Raw genomic sequence first — 18274 nt, forward strand, 5'->3', positions numbered from 1 at the left:
TAAAGAATGTCAGAAGAAAAATGGTCTGACCAATATTCAAGATTCAGCATACATCAGTAACTAAGAGGACCCAACCACAACCTGATATTGGCAGCACAGTAATAGAAATACATTAGTACCAGAACGTAGGAGAGTTTTACTTTAGCTATAATAGCCTTCTCATATCACTGTGATACAGGCTATGCCATACATCTTCACATGCTAAAAAAAGTCCAAACAGACTATCGACGAGGAAGGAGACTGCCACTCTTTTCGGCTATACAGGACAACTCTCGTGGTCACTTTTATCATTTTGTAATATATACAATGTAGTGAATGTAAGATACTAAAGAAGGAATACATATTATACAAAACCAGATCATCCTTACCATTCTTAGATGTTCTTCATGTTCGTGAAGGCTCTCAGAGTAGATTAGGACATCATCAATGAAAGCCACAATAAATTTGTCCAAATAAGATTGGAATGCTCAATTCATTAAGTCCACAAATGCAGCCAGAGCATAGACAGTCCAAAGAGCATCATTAAAATTCATAATGACCATATCCGGTTTTGAAGGCAGTCCTTGGTATTGTCTTCTAATTTAATTTTTAATTGATTGTAGCTTGACCACAATCTAAATTGAAAAGAGTTGAGCACCTTGTAGTTGGTCAATTAGATCATGGTTCATCAATTTGAGGAAGTAATTACTTTTTTTTATGGTCATTCTTTTCAGTTCTCTACAGGCAACGCAAAGTTCCAACTACTATCTTGTCTATGAAACTTATAGAAAACCTTTAAATCTTCATAATTGACATTAACCCGCAACCTATATCATTTCTATACACACACACCCCACTTCATTCCACAACCATCATAAAGAAATCTCAAATATGTTATTGATTTTCAACACTATATTATCTTGTCAAAATGATTTACCTGATTATGAAAGGCTTATCCCACGGTTTTCCCAAAAATGTCATTGTTATCATGTTGTAGTACAAAACTCCAAAATACACCATACAATATAGTGAATGATAGATACTAAAGAAGGAAAACATAATTGTACAATGCCAGATCATCCTTACCATGCCATTCCTCTTGTATAATAAGCATTTGCTATAAGAGCACAAAACCCTTTCCACTGAAGCATGATGTCAGTCGAGACAGGTGGAATAGACGACCACCTGACTACAGTTGGCTGTGGTGTGCACAGAATGGTGATAAACACGATACTAAGCCACAGAATACACTCATGGACCTACATGACAACAAAAAATGATATGAAATGTAAAAAAAACCTTTTAATGAATCACACATGCATAAAATAACTTATCTGATAAACAATTCTCCACTATCCAATGGACAGAGTTTTGCAGTTCTGAAAGAAAATTTTTGAAAGAGTCATGCCAAATGGTAGAAATATGCATGGAATCAACATGTTTTGACTATCCTATGATACTAGACGTCATCACCTTAAAATATTTTGTAATCAGAACATAGTCTGACTATGGAGAACAACACCAGTTTGAATAGACCCCCACCAAAAACCGCGAACTGCCTAGGTATCTAACAGTAATCATCTGTATTGGTGCCAAATCCCTAGTAAGAAATTTAGGGAAAGGCGAAGGGTTCTCCATACATCTGGAGGGCCAGTTGACATACAAGAAAATGATTGCATTATTTAGACAAATCAAGCTCATGCAAAACGAGTAACAAACCCCGAAATCGTCTAAGCCCAATAAAGAGGCTATAAAGGGAAGGATGAACATCGAGTTCGAAAGCACAACACTTCTTGAAGAACCAAAGAGAAACACTCTTAAATCTTTGCTGCACTGATTGAAATTACACAGGAATTGAAATTATACAGGAAGGCACAGCAAACAAATATTTAACCTTAGTAGGTACTAAATAGCTAGCTCAAAGATACACCAGCAGTCTGAAAGAAAGAAAGAAAGAAAGCATAGTTTTCATGCACACTTAAGAACGTGGTGGACTCAAAAATGAAAAAGCATGTATAATCCCTAAAAGGTTAGATTTACAGGACAATCTGATCTCCGGAGTAATTGTGGAACAGGTGAAAAAATACAACTAGCCATATAGTAATATGAAGTGACAGTAGAGCTGTAGCTTACTCTATTTGGTTACCATGAAATACTGAATAAGTTACATTTTTCTTTCTATTCAATTACAAAATCTGTAAGTTCTTCACTACATGTGTTTACTAAATTATTCTTTTGCTGTAATTCTGTCGTTCATTACCAAAGATGGTTAAGGTTCAGTTTGAAAACCAGAACACTATGAGAAAAATGAACTCATGAAACAAGTCGAATAAGTTATGGTGGAAATGAAATATTGAAGAGATATTTCATAGTTTTTTACTCTTTTTCATCTATACCCTTAGCCTTCCAATCATTTCTGAGAGCGATGACGAATGATCATATAATTCACATTTTTATCCTATTTGTTCCATATGATGATTTACCATGTAATCTGATCCTAACAAAATTGGCTGCATTCTATGATGAGCTTCAGTGCACTTTTGGGGCTGTTTGGTTTGCTGCAAAAATAAATAACAGTAAATGTTGCAGAAACAAATATTGCATGCAGCATTTGTTGCAAGAAATGAACTTCAAGTTCAATGTTCGGATATCTACAATTATAGGAAATGTATTTTCAAATACAAGTTTAGTGTTTGGTTGAAAAACAATTAGGCAAAAACTACAAATTTTGTCATATAAGGAAACTTGGGTGTAGATGGTTTTCCTATTTGGATTTAAAAATATTTTTTTATGAAGTGGAATTTTTTATTGTTTAATTACCTGTTTTGAAGTCTGCAGCTTTTCCTCCCAACAAATTGTATGTAGCATTTGTTGCAAGCTTTTTCTCCACAAAATGCAAGTCAATTTACCTTTCCTAATTACAAAGTTATAAACGAAACAATGTATTTACAAATTTGGTTGCTCTATTTACATTTCCAATCCATTTCCATCCAACCAAACAGCCCTTAATTTGGATGTCACGTGCCTATAGAACTAAGATATGGCATGGTAAACTGAACCAGGATTGACTAATTGATTGAGCTAATGAGAACCTATTTTAGCCCAACCAAAAAGAATTGTTACTGAAGCAAGATGTATTCGTCAACAGAAATTGCTAAATAATTTTGAAACACCAAGTAAATGAATCTGATGTCTATTTCTTGGATAATTTCACCTCATCTGAAAGAATTCTGAACCTCAAGCTTGTGCCCCCACCATATGTTTCCATCCCTTCAACCTCAGTGCCAGAATTCTTCATGTCAAGAAGTTCTTTCCTTAAACCCTCATCAGTACAACCAAGAGCATATGCATTCACCCCAGCATTGATAAATTCCTGATGAAAGCAGCAAATAGCATCGGTTGATTAGAAAAACAAGCAATTACAAAATTTTCATATGGTGACAAAATTTGAGATAAATAAGCAAAGCACATACTTTTAGGTTATCCCCACCTCCGCGATCAATTACATTTCTGTACCGTTTAAACAGGCTTATTGCTATGTTGCGAGATGAGCGATAATCCTCATCTGATGATGCACTAACATGCAGATGGCACTAAGAAGAATGAAAAAAAAAACTGATTCAAAAATCAAAATTTCCCTCTAAATAATCAATATATTAATATAACGCAGCATACCAGTAAGCTCCTTGGTATTTCTTGTTTACAATCTCCCCATAGGTGCTGACTCCTTAATCCGCAAGCAGGAATTCTAAAGGGAGAACAGGTATGTAATTTATGTACATGATGGCTCTCTAAGGAATTCTGGAAAGGCACATTGCACCCTTTAGTACTAACTTGTGATATACCACCTAGACTAGCCTTTAGAAAGGAGTTTGGCTCTCCAATAGTCCATAATTTCCCAACTGCCAATGAAGTTAGCATGATTTCCTCATAGCCGTAAAGACACAAGTACAAAAGCTTAGTACCAGATGTTTATGTAATTCCGCAATAAGAAAGAATTTCTGAAGATGGCTCACTTCATTAGCCTGAAAAGAAAGTCACACTTCTTAAATTAACACAAATTCATGGCATGAAAATATCTCTCAAATAAGAAAGCATTTAAAAACACAGCTCACTTGAAAACCTGCAGAGGAACTTGCACTTCTTAGACTAACAAAACTACAAATTCATGGAACAGTTGGGAGATTACTGAAGAGTGGGACGCTAATAAAAAAATAACATAATTGTTTTGGTCGCATTGCTGATAGTTTTGAGATCAAATTCTTCGGGGTTTTTGTGGAGAGATAATTTTTTAGTGAAATTTCAAATGAGATCTTTAAGGGTATTTATGGAAGAAAGGGTAATAAGAAGAAGAAGAAGTACATCGGAACATTAAAAGAGGGTTGAGGATATTAAAATGCTGGTTATCTAAGATATGGTTTTATTGAAGAAGTGTGATGAAAATTGTATTCCAACATAAAGTGAAGGATCCTATGAATCTTATACTAAGAAGTTGCATGTCAAAGAGAAATTTAAGTGGGAACAGGGTAATGTTGTTCATCAGGTGTCAGGTGGCATTGCTGATAGATTAAAGCCCATCAAGGAATCAGAGAAACAGAGGATTCGAGGAATATGAACAAGAATACTATCATGATAAATAACAAAATATATTAAAATTTTAAACTACAAAAATAGTCATAATATATGTAATTGTATTAATTTATGTGGATTTGGACACAATTAGTTATACATTATATGGTATTTTCAAAATAAGATTTATTTGGCGGATTTAAAAATTAAAGAGGTAGGTCACATGCTCAACCTCAAATGAATGTGGCTCTGCCCCAGAATATGACACATTTAACCATTAGATGATTACTCTAATTTATTTTTCTTACAATTTTAGTTCCTACATTATATAAAGTTCAGACCTTTAAGAACATGTTTAACCATGTCACCGGGGGTTTCCTTGTAACTCACTCATAAGTAACACAAGATTTTCGACTCTAATGCACTCTTGATGCTCTATTGTTAATGTGTTTCCTTGCTAAATGGGAACCACTCTTTTGTGTTGGTCGGACTTTTCTATTTTATCGGTTAAGGGGTTCAATGTTGTTTGGCAAAAAACTGCTTCTGGTTACACAGCTTGTGGTGAAGAGATTGAAGAAATAATTACTCCGGGTCTTCCTAATAGTTGGTCTACATTTTAAATTAATGGTGTGTTTGGGAGATAACTAAGGGAATGAAAGGAAGAGAAATTTTTTCCCGTCCTTCCCTTCCTCATATTTACCCCTCAATTTGGAGGGTAAGATTTTAGTTTAAATTTTCCCCTCATTCTCCTCCTCTACCCTTCTAAATAGAACTCTCAAACAAAGATAAACCAAAATTTCTCTTTTCCTTACCTTCTCTACCCTCCATCCAAACAAGGAGTAAGGTAACTAGAATCTGTGTACGCTTTTCACTATTTGAATCCGATTTTTGTTGACCAATCTAGATAGCGTTAATCTGGGTGTACTTTCCTACAATCTGAATTTGATTTTTTGTGTCGGCTGGATTGGGTTTATCGTGTACCATTTACACCCTTAGTTTAGTTGCACAAATGATATTATTTTGCTTCTTTTTGGTATTGCTTGCTGCCACTTTCATATGAGACAACGCAATTGGTTTTTTGTATTATAATACTTAAAATATCATCATGTTATATTCAAACGTTTTCTCGCTATAATGGTTTTGCATTATAATACTCAAATTTGGACTGCAAAGAGAGAATGGACCGCATTGGTATTCTTATCAACTAGTTAGGGCGGATCAACTGAGCCGAGTTTTTGCTTATTAAAGATCCAAAAGGAAGGGAATACAGTTATGACATTGTCATTTGTACATGCTTAGTTTCATGTATGGTCTTTTATTGTTGATTTATTGAGTCCTGAATTGTGCTTGATGTATGATGGTTCACCTCTAGTTGATGCTTTTGTTAGAAATGGAACTATGCTTTTGTGTTCTTTTAACATGAGCAGAGCTATGCTTTTGTGCATATTGTTCATGTATGGTCAATGGTTATCGGATGAATGTAAATACTGAAAGTTGTATTGTATCTGCGTATGTTGTTCATATATGGTTAATGGTTATTTGATGTATTCATGTAATTTTACGTTTTAATTTTGGTTTCCTTTGCGCAGATCCAGCTGAATTTATGGAAATTGACTTAACTCTTTTAATTCTCTCATAAGTAGTATAGAAATCAAGTGAAAATAATATGAAGAAAGTATAGCAGGATAATCTGAAAGTACAGCGTGATAATATGAAAGTATAGCGTGGTAATCTAAAAGTATAGCGTGTTAACATGAAAGTATAACGTGGTAATATGAAAGTATAGAGGGATATTCTGAAAGTATAGCGATATAATATAAAAGAATAGAGGAATAATCTGAAAGTATAGTATGTTAATATGAAAGTATAATGAGATAATATGAAAGTATAGCAGGATATTCTGAAAGTATAGCGAGATAATATGAAAGTATAGCAGGATATTCTGAAAGTATAGCGAGATAATATGAAAGTATAGCGGGATAACATGAAAGTGTAACAGGATATTCTGAAAGTATAGTGGGATAACATGAGGGTATAGCGAGATAATATGAAAGCATAGCAGGATAATATGAAATTATAGTTCAATAATTTGAAAGTATAGCAAGATAATGTGAAAGTATAGCGTGATAATATAAAACTATAGCGAGATAATCTGAAAGTATAGCGTGATAATCTGAAAGTATAGCGTGATACTCTGAAAGTATAGCGTGATAATCTAAAAGTATAGTGAGATAATCTAAAAGTATAGCGTGATAACATGAAAGTATAGTGTGGTAATATGCAAGTACACAGTCATACCAAACACATAAGTATAACAGGAGAATCTGAAAGTATAGCAGAAATATCTGAAAGTTGAGAATTAGTTGATAGATTCATAAGAGTGGTTGAGAATTAGTTGATGGATTTATAAAAGTGAAAGAATGAAATAAAGAGAATAATGGATGAGAGAGGGGAATTAATTGAGAAATGAAGAGAGAGAGAGAGAGAGAGAGAGAGAGAAAGGGAGAAGAACGCAGGAAGAGAACCCATTTTCTCCTCATTTCATATTTAATTTGGCTTTTTAAAATTAAATAAGGGACCCCCATATGATACAACACAGGAATAAAGGGAGGTTGGGAAATGGTAGAATTGATTTTTTTAATTTAAGAGGGTCCCACATATGTATGTATTGTTTTTTGAAAGTTGAGTCTAAAGATAGATACAAAAGGCTAATAGGGTTTAAAGATACAAGTCAAAGATGTTAGGTTTAAAGATAAATCGGGGTAAACTTTTAGGCCTAGAAACAAAAACCCCAAAATAAATATATTAATAACACAATTAATGTTAACGAATAGAAGCTTATGAAATATTATTGTGTCCCTAACCCAAATAAGAAAAAGAACTCCACAAAAATGCAATATTTTAATTAACTCAAAGTTCTTTTTAACACTCAACTGCCCTAATGGAAACATTCAAATCAGAGAGAGAAATCTAATCAATTGTTTTTCTACATATATACTATCTGATTTGTACTTCTATATATGGATTAAACAATTCAATCGACTGAATACAGTATGCTATTTGATTGCAACGTAATTTCCACCACAGGACATCCAAAGGTCTAGAACGTCTCATCCAATGCTCTCCAACTTAACCAAAGAAACAAAAGAATATCAAATGACTAATTATCAGCCTAATAGTAGACAATCACAATTTCAGCTATCAAAATAATATCCTTAAATTCAACAGTTTGCATGATTATATCTCAGTCAACTACAATATTACATACCAATTACTTCAGAAGGGAAACTATCACGCGAGTTAAAAAGAAAATATAATTTTAAGTAAAATGTGCACCCTTCTCTTTACGGAAACTCAAAAACCAATTTCCCCCAATAACTACATTAGCAACTAGATTGACAAGCAAGTGCCACTATGAATAGTTGGAAAAGCGAAAAACTCCACAATAAATTAAGTAATTTAATTGCCAGACTGACAATCTCCAACTAAAAAAGAACACTAGGCCCAAAAACACTGACGCGAATGCATTCTCCAAATCAATCAAATCAAAAAAAATGAAAGAATCATCAAATTCTGAGAGACCCAGATGAATAAAATACATCAACAAATGTTGATCTCCAACATATAAGATATTAACAATATAAATTTAAGTCTACTTACACTTCAACGAGTAAATTAATCATTAGCAGCAAAAAACATACAAATCAATCAAAAAAGGATAACAGCAAGCAGAAAATTCACAAAAAAAGATAAAGGCGACAATCACCATAGTTGAGGTCAAAGCGGCACTCCTCCCAGATGACTTTCAGTAGCGACAGAATATTAGTGATGAGTCCAGTTATGATGTCAGATTGTTAGGTTGGTAGAAGATATATGAGAGGAGAGATCTTTAAATAGGACAAGTTTGTGGGCTAACCAGTGCTTCTTTTTCCAAGGGAAGAGTCACATCAAGAAAAACTACTTCAAACGGTAAGAGAGTTGAAGGGGATCCGAAAAGATGGAGGATTAGGTGGCCCAAACTTTGTATGTACTGGGTATCACAGGAAATCACCTAGATGGTGTGTTGGCGGTTTCATAGGAAGAAAGTTAGCAGGTTAAGGTGTTGCTGGTTTCTGGGAATAACACTTATTGTGGTGGTTGGATATTGGATTCTGGAGCACTAGCTCATATATGTTCCCAAACAAGCCTATCTGACTTGCTAGTGCAAGGAGTCAAAGAGACTGTCTACACATTGGATGGCACAATGTGCAATGTTGCTGTATAAGAGCAATTATAGTGGCGGAAAAAAGGGAGAGCACGGTTGCCTTAGAGAATGTTTGGTTCATCCCGAAGGCGAGGGAGAATCTGATATCCACTAGGGTCCTATACTCTATAGGCAACTAAACTCAAGTGCACAAAGGAGTCATTATAATATACCACGATAAGGATCTAGTCCTAGTTGGGAAGAAGTGTGGAGATGACTTATATTGAGTGTCTGAAGGAACTAGTGTTCAAGGTGGAGCTTCGTCTTCAAGAGGGTGTATAACCACGAAGAAGAAAAGCTTGCGATGAACTTGGGTTCCAAAGAAGAGCTGAAATGAGAGTTCGACGTCAGGAGGAGAGCTAAGACGAAGTATGCAAAAAGTCGACAACCGAGCTTAGAGAGTGCAGCAATGGAGGTCTGTGGCAAGTCATCAAAAGGCTTGATATCAATGTGTGAGCGGTGATCGTTCCGATGCCCTTTGAGAAAAGTGACTTAAGGTGATCTTTCGAAGATGTTCGTTCTCTACAATTTGACAAGTTTACGATGAAAGGTTACAAGGAAGGGTTGGCGTTTCTGAAGGTAGCTTCATACAAGTCTAAGGTTGAGATTGTTGGGAAATAGCCTTGTACTCAAAGAAATCCCAGCTGGGCTTAGATTGGGATTGAATTTAATTGAAAAGAATTAATTATCATAGGAATCAAATACTAATTGGAAAAAAATTGGAATGATAATCCAAGTCAAAGAATGAGTCTTACATTTATTTAAGTAAGGGGAAACTCTTTAAATGCCCCTTGAGAGTTTCATTATAAATAAAGCAGTAGGAAACCCAATGAGAGTTGCATATTGTAAGAGAGAAGTAGAGAGAAATAATGGGAGAAATCTTGGGTTTTGAGAGATCTTTTGGCGAGATTGAGAGAGAGTTTCTTCTGGAATCTATCTAGATGACAAGAATAAATTATTTTATAATCTCTAGAATAAAAGAAGACTCAATTCTCTCTCCGTGGATGTAGGCAATTGCCGAAACACATAAATCTCGTGTACTTGTCTTTTGATCTATTTTCTGCGGTATATTGTCTTTTTCTCTTTTGATCGAACTTATAGTTTCTCGAATTTTTCAAGTCGCCTGATGATCAACTGTCTAAAAAGGAGGAGATCTAATTAGGTGTTTTTGTGATGCTTCCGCATAGATCGCCGATTGGCGCATAACAATCGGGGTGGGTGCCGTGCACCGACACAAATATCTAAGGAGTGTCAACTAGAGTTTCGGTGTTGGGTAAGGATACGACACGGGTACGGTTTCAACTAGAAGTAGCCACCTAACAAAGCTTAATAACCACATTAGCAACTAAATTTACAAGCTATTGCCACACAATGACTAGTTTGAAAGGCTAAAACAAACCACAGTAAATTAAGTAATATAATTTCCAAACTGACGATCTCCAGCTAAAAAGGAACACTTTGCCCGGGAAAGCTGACCCAAATCCCCTCCCGAAGTCAATCATATGAGCAAACAAAATGAAAGAATCATCAGGCTCTGAGAGACCTAGATGAACGAAATACAACAGAAGTGTTGATCCAACATATGAGGTATTAACAGTACAAATTTAAGTCTACTTACACTTGTACGAGTAAATTAATCAGCTTCGCAGCAGAAAACATACAAATCAATCAAAACAAAGGGATAACCGCAGAAGAAACTTCAATTTGGTCCTTACCCAAGTCTTCAAATCAATCAAAATAAGCAAAGAGATTAAAAATAAAAAAAATAAAATAACAATTACACCGGGCTAAAGAGGAGGCTCACAGAGGGAAAGGAACTTTGACGAGCCACGAAAATTTGGAGAAGGGCAAAAATTAACAGTTGGGTTTCTCTTACAGCCACGAAAATTTTGAATGGTGAATGGGCATTTGAAAGCAGAGGAGGAGGTTTGTCATGGAATCTTCTGCTTTTACTTATTTGGCTTCAGTTTTAATCAGGATTAGCAAGGGAAGGAGGCTAGCTGAGGACGGGGAATAAATATGGGCCGGGCTTTTATTTGTTTTACTATTAGCAGAATAAACTCTTTGGGCCCAGTGTCGTTTGTGGGTATCTTTCTTTCTTTCGCTCTTTTCTTCCCCGTTTTCTTTTTCTTTTTCTTTTTCACCCTTCTTTTACTATGTTTTATTTTTACTAGTTTTTACACACGTGCAATGCACGTGATTTAATACCATGAGTATTTTTGGCAGTTTGTGCTCATTTTTTTCTTTAAACTCTTACATCCCGATTATTTTTTTATGTTTGTTTAAATGGGATACACCCAATTTAAATTTTCATGTTGATATTTGAATTGACAAAAAACAAATATAATTTAAAAATAATTTGAATTTTCATATTATTTTTGACCGATATGAAACTAAGCTTTATTTAAGAAAGTATAGCATTGCAAAGTGAAAAATATTAAAATAGTATTATACAAGGAAGGTGAATATTTAAAACCAATATGGCAAAATGATTGATTTAAAGTATGTTAAAACGATGCAAAAGAGAATATGAAGTTTAATCCTAATCATTGATAGACTTTATAAAAAAATATAAATTAAAGATTAATACTAACTCTAGTATACTTTTATATGATAAAAACATCCACATAAGAATATAAAAGTACTGAAAAAAATTCATGAAACTCCCTTCTAAAGATTCCTAATTTCACTCAAAATAATTAAACTATTCTATAAAATATTCATAAAATATTGTTTTTATTTCTTCTATTTTATTTTTTATTGAGTTAAGATCAATCCTTCTTCAGGTTTATCATTTATCATTTCTCGGACAATTCTAGAGTATTGTCTTCATCATCTACATCAATTGTGACATCAGGCTAATTTTATATTTTTTATGCTATTATCTTTCCTGGGCTCGTTAATTTTTTATCATCTCATTTAACTTTACAAAGAAGTCAAATGTACTTATGATGTTCAACACAAACTGCTCAAAATATAGACTTTGATTTTTTTTCTATTTCAATGAGAATAAATATTAATTTCATATATATAAAATTCTTTGTGTTCCTAATTTATTACTTAAATAAATTAGAAGCTATCTCTTTATTTTCCTCTAAAATGAATTCTTCTGATGTGCATCCAATAAGAATTTCTGTTATTTCAATAATATTACCTTTGCTCTATCCCTGTCATTTTCCATAAAGATCTAAACTAAATACCTGCATTATTCATTACCAATTTCTCTTAGATTATAATATTAATATTTAATTTGAAGAACACAGTATGGAATTTATGAATACTTACTAATTTTTCTTATGTCTTCCATGGAGATTTTTTCTTTGATTAGGATAAAGTTATTAAATTATTTTTTAATGTAACTCATTCAGTGCTTCATTAATAGATATGTCTTATGTTAATGCCAATTCAAGTGATTCATTGACGTTTTCTGAATTTTAGATTTATTTCCATCACTTTCCCATTTGCAATGGAAATAACTCAATTCTTTTAAAGTTATCTCTAAATATTCTAATAGTTTCTCCATATGTAATTCCTTGTATTCTTTTACCCTATAAATATTATTAACGTCAAAGATTAAAGTTTCTAAATTAAAATCAATTAATGCTAAGGTATAATATTATAGTGTTTTATCATTTCTATGGATTTAAACATCTATCAATTAATGTTACGAATGTATTTTGGCTACCCCAACTTATTACTAAAATTATATGAAATTACTTTAATTTATATAGTGCCGATAATTTTTAATCTATAATATTTTTAAAAATTTTATCCATTAACCGGATGTTTTTAATCAATTCTTATTGTTTTTGTTTACCAGTATCAACTTAGACTATTCTTAGATGCTGAAAATGGATAGTAATTTTTAAAATTTTGAAAGAGTTTTTAAAAAAATTTACTTTTAAGTTTGGTAGTTATAAATTCTATGTTTCATGTGTTGGTGGTAATTTTTTAAATGTTGGTATATTTCTTGTAACTCTAAAATTTTAAGGGTGTCTTTTACAATTATTAAAACTATAGATTAATTTTGAAAAATATTAAATTTTAGCGGTCTACCAATCGACGAATTTGATGTGTGCTAGTTAAAAATTTTGAAAATTTAGATTTTTTTTTTTACGATTTTTAAATTTTGAAGGAGTTTTTTAAAAAATTTTGAGGTTAATTTTGGCAAATTTTAATTTTTTTAGGTGTCTAAGGGTAATATCTTGAATTCATCTTATTTTATTTATAAATTTTAGAATTTTAGGGAGGCTTTTTATAATTTGAACTTGTGAATGTGTTTCTATAATTTTTAAGATATTGAGGGTGTTAATTAAAAAATTTAAATTTAAATGTAAAAAATTTTAGGTGTATCATGGTAATCTCTTGAATTCATCTGTGTTGTTTGTAAGTTTTAAAATTTTAGAATTTTAATGTGCTTGTCTGTAATTTAAACTTTTGATGGTGTTTCTATAATTTTTGAGACATTGAGGTGTTAACTGTAAATTTTAAATTCTTTGCAAACTTATGTTAATTTTTTAATTTCATGTTTTTTATTTTAAGTTTTGAGACATTTGGATGAGTTTTATAATTTTGAACTTTTTAGGGTCTTTTCTACAATTTTAAAACTTTTTATGGATTTTTGCAATACTTCATGTATTATAATATGTTATCTACTTGTAATTTCTTTATCTTAACAAACTAATATCATTTTTATGTTTTATATATTTTATTAATATTAGTTTTTTTAAATTGTTAAGCTAAACATGCTTCACATAGGATTAGGATAAGATATGATTATGATTAGGATAGATTAAGATATAAATAAAATATTTAAAATAGTGAAGGGTAATATTGACCATTGAAAATTAGAATTTGATTATAGATAAGATAGTTCAAACTATAAAGGGGTATATTTTTCTAAAAAAGATTTTCCGAACTCGTGCTTTTAAAGGGAGTATGATTTATTTTTAAAAATTTTTAAATAAAAGTTTTGGTAAGATTTCCTAAAATATGTTATATAGAAATCACTACATTTGATTTTTGCTTTAAAGTTTATGCCATGATCAACCATCTCTTAACTTAAACTTTCTTTTCACATCTATAATGGTTGGCTCAGAGAGAAAAACCTCGCATGTTATTAGTGTAGGCATCGAAAATTGCCTATAAGTCTCCACGAACAGCTCAGTGTTAAGAAATGACGATGAACGTCACCATCTGGTTCATAGAAACTTGATTGATGTCGGTGAACGCTTGAAGTAAACCGACGAACTACGTGAAGCAACGGAGTTTCAGAATAACAAGACACGAACTGATCGGAAACCTCGTATCATTCACAAACGGTGAAATACCCTTCGTGTCTCATTTGTTCAGCGGATGATTTAATCATTGGATCTTATAGAACTCCTCGTCGGCTTTCCAACGCACTTTGAATCACTCAAATCCGAGTTCGGATGAAGAAGTTACAGCGGAAACGAACAAATATACGAAAAAAAAACGGCGTCTCAACACCCCGAGGTGTCTCGGCCCAAACGAGACACCCTAAGGTGTCTCGGCCAAGGCCGAGACACCCTTGGGTGTCTCCAACCCAAAATCCGTCTGTTACGCGGTTTTAACCGCCCGAACTCCCCCCGAGCCTATAAATACAAGCCCCGGACCCTTATTTTTCCAGATCTGGAATTTTGGAAGATTAGGCGAAGCCCTGCCGGATTGAAGACTGAAGGTCCACAGATTTCAGAGAGGAGGAGGAGAGATCGGATTGAGTTCTTCAACGCAAGAGAGAGAGATTCGTCAGATCTACAGTTTCCCGGATCCGTTCCTTAAGATTATCCCGTTGCGGTAATCTTAAGAAGAGTGATTATCTCGTTTCGCCGAGATAAGAGCTACGGTTTTCTCGATCCCTTCGCGGATAGACGAAGCTCTGCCTAATTTTTCAGCAATCAGATCTGATCGACGGTGGTCCACGGATAAACCTCGACACAGGTAAAGATCCCACGCAAGCAGAAGACCGATAAACGATCTCCCTGCGTTTGTTTGACAAAGTTGTAAACTTGTTTTATTTTCATTGTGTAAGGAGATCTTATAAAAAGATCAACTTTTTATTTTATTCGAGTTTATTGTGACGACTAAAGTTGTAATAGATTCGATAGCAATGAAAACAACAACTTTCACCGTAAACAAATTGGCGACCACAGTGGGAGTCAACAGCTTCGCTGACGAAGCTGTCGTGCCGCAGCTGACGATCAAGATCCCGGTGCTCGAAGAGGTCGAATACGAGTTCGACCAGCAAAAGTTCGAGGAGTACGTCTCCTCCTCCTCCTCCTCCAGATCCGCCTCTCCTGGCAAATGCAGGTCTGCTGGTCTTCAGATTTGAAGACCCAAGAAGACGATCTCTCCGCCGCTGTTGCTGTTGCACCTTGCAATGATCCACCGGCGTTCAATGAAGCCAAATTTGTAGATCTGAACTCCTTCGCGATCAAGGAGCCGACTGCTGAAGGCGCGCCAACTCCATCAAAGAGAGCACGTCAAAGGAAACGCCAACGCCTCGCGCGCTAATTCGCCAAGGCTTTGGATCAGGTAGATGGACTCCATTACCAAGCAGATCTGGAGTTCAGAAAGCGCCAAGTGGCTAATCTGTCACCACGACCAGCATCGGAATCCTCCTCTCGATCTCCAATTAACGAATGGGTTCGTGTCAAAAGAACTCGCTCTACTCTCGAGGAGCGAATCCAGAAGCGCCGCGCCTTGCTTGAGCATGCCCGGACCCTTGTGCGGAAAACACAGAAAATGCAAAAGGAAGAGGCGGTTAAGAGATCACCAAGATCTAAGTAAGTTTGGATGCCAAAGATCAAATCAGCGCCTAAGGAAAAAGCATCCGAGGATGCTCTCCGGCCTTCGTCAACTCCAGATCCCGCTCCTATTGCTCCCGCACCTCTGGTGAAGCTCTATTACAAAGTGGATCTCCCCAAAGCTAGAGTCCCATTAAAAGATCGCATCGTTTCTCCACCCGAGGATCGAGGAAAAGCGCCTGTTAAGGAAAGCTTGAGACCGTTGAAGGAGCTTCGAGCAAACATCCGGACTGGGGGTCGTACGCGATCTCCTAACAAATTAATTTCTACAACGGGCCGCTTGGGGGTGCATGCAGAAAACCAGGAGCCCGTTAAGGTTTCACCCTCACAAAGGTATGATTCCAAACGTGTGACTCCTGCAAACGCCAATAAGACAATGTTTACTCAGAGGAAAACGCGTCAGACAGACGAACGCGTTTGTAGGCGTATAAAATTGCTTATAGGTCCCTTAGCACAGCTCGGCACAAACCGACGAACCAACGAGGTGACGAGGTTAACGAATCGCACGCAAGCAACGGAATACATCCATTCGCGTGTGGAATCAAGCCAAGGGTTCGAAGAGTCAACGAGTCATCCAACCAAGGGCAGACTCGGACGAATCACGATCGAATCAAGATCAGTTTCGGACTCGAACTCAGAAGTGGATTTACTGCCAAATCAGGAATCGAATTTACTGCCAAATCAGATCAACAAATCAGAGTCTAAGTCAACCGAATCACGGACAGAACCGAAAAACGGATACAATGCAAAACGACGAAACCCAACGCCTAAGGGGGGCTCGGCCAAGGCCGAGCCACCCATAGGTGGCCGACCCAGATCTGTGCGCGGGCACAGTTCAGAGAGCCTATAAATAGGCCCCCCTTGGTTCATTTGAAAAGGTAGGAACTTTGAGAGCCAAAACTCTGCCGAATTGAGAATTGAGCTTGGAGTTTTGAAGACTTGAGGACTTGAGCATTCAGATCTGGTTCTCGGCGAGCATCCACGTCACAAAAGGCAGGAGTTCGAGAGAGAGAAAGATTAGATCTGAGATCTACACGAGATTATACTCCGGATCAAAGCTTGGCCTTTGATCCCGAGAACTAAGGGCGATTATTTCCTTGGTGAATTAATCCTCCCCGGCTATTATTTCCTTCGCGAAATAATACCCATCAAATCGTGTAGATCCGACCGGATCTAGATCGCGTGGTGGTCCACGGATAAACCCCGGCGTCGGCAAAGAATCCACACAAGCGAGCGACCGCAAAACAGGAGCTCGTGATTTGTTCGGAAGGAAAGTTGTAATCTTTTTCTTTTTTTTTTTTGATTTTGTTATAACCGGATCTAAAAAAAGACCGGATCTTTTGTAACCAAAAAGCAATTACTTGAGATAACAATGAATTCAATGAAGGCAATTTTCACCGCGAATAATCTGGCGACCACAGTGGGAGCCGCCGATCTCGCTGCCGAGATTGGAGCGTCGCAGCCGCGGATCTCAGACCAGGCCAAGTTCGAGGAGTACCTTTCATCCTCGTCCGGATCTACCTCCCCCCGCAAGTCCAAGAAGTTCTCCTCCAGGAGAAAAGCTCGTTGGTTTGAAGAAATTCAGAACGCCAACGAAGCTCTCACCCCAGCTGACGTCAAAGTTGCGTCAGGTGAAGTTCCACCGACCTCCAACGAGGTCAAACCTGTTCTTGTCAACACCTCTACTGTTGAGGACGTTGTGACTCTCTCGAAGAGAGCCCGCCAGAGGCGACGTCAACGCCTTGCGTGGCAATTCGTCAAAGCGATGGAGTCCACAGACGGGGTCCGCTACAACGCGGATCTGAAGAACAGGAGAGGCAAACAGCCTCAACAATTGAAGAATGGCTGCTCCTCCAAGCCGCCAACGAACGAATGGATCCGAGTCAAACGGAACCGTTCGACACTCGAAGAGCGGATTCACAAACGCCGCGCACTGCTTGCACAAGCAAAAATCCTTGTGCAGAAGGCCGAAGAATTGAAGAAAGAAAGAGTGGCCAAGAAGCCGCCATCAACCCGCCAAGTGTGGAGGCCGAAGCAGCCTCCACCCAAAGTTCAACCCCCGGCGAAACAACCCATATCACCGATAATTCCAGCAACTACTCCAGGAGATCACGCAGAATCATCCCGAAAGAAGAAGCCAGTTTTGGAGCGTCTCGGTCCACTTCCCGATGAGCGAGTCAAGGCTCCAGATCGTTTGGGCCCGATGAAGAAGCCCCGGACGACGCAACATGCTGGGGGTCGCCGTCACCTCCAACATGATAAAGAGACCAGGGCAGCTACGCGCACCAACTTGCGCATTGAAGTCCAGGAGCCCGCCGAGAACTCATGCCCAAAAAGGCATGTTTCGAGGCGCGTGACTTTCGAAAGCCCAAAGAAGGCAATTTACCCTCAGAAGGAAACATTACCGTCTGATGACGATAATGTTATACCTGAGAAGTCGTGCCAACACACGATAGGTTACTCCGATCGTCAAGCACACGAGTTGTACTATCGTGCTGGGAGTACGAATAAAACCAGGAAAAGGAGTCCCCGAGAACAGGAAACTCAGTGCCCCTGTTCCAAACTCATTCGGGCAGTATTGTCTGAATGCAGCTGCATCAAGGCGGTCCCCGAAAGAGTTTCGGTGTTTGAAAGGCTCAGTACCGAAACGCCGAAA

General features: G+C 36.5%; 1 protein-coding gene across 3 annotated transcripts in view; it reads right to left on the reverse strand.

The window, feature by feature from the left end:
* Window positions 1-10740, reverse strand: part of LOC109820518 — a 13450-nt gene extending 2710 nt beyond the window's left edge. The window contains exons 1-5 of one of the 3 annotated variants that reach the window (XM_020386673.1): window positions 10596-10740; window positions 3655-4004; window positions 3453-3572; window positions 3194-3352; window positions 1066-1238 (exon numbers count right to left, since the gene is read on the reverse strand). In XM_020386673.1, the coding sequence (XP_020242262.1) occupies window positions 1066-1238; window positions 3194-3352; window positions 3453-3572; window positions 3655-3900 (698 nt within the window). In that variant the 5' untranslated portion in view covers window positions 3901-4004; window positions 10596-10740. Of the gene's footprint in view, window positions 1-1065; window positions 1239-3193; window positions 3353-3452; window positions 3573-3654; window positions 4005-10409; window positions 10426-10506; window positions 10523-10595 lie in introns of those variants that run through there. The other 2 variants (XM_020386675.1, XM_020386674.1) reach the window with 2 other exon arrangements.

Source organism: Asparagus officinalis, chromosome 8, assembly GCF_001876935.1.
Source record: "Asparagus officinalis chromosome 8, Aspof.V1, whole genome shotgun sequence".
NCBI lineage: Eukaryota > Viridiplantae > Streptophyta > Magnoliopsida > Asparagales > Asparagaceae > Asparagus > Asparagus officinalis.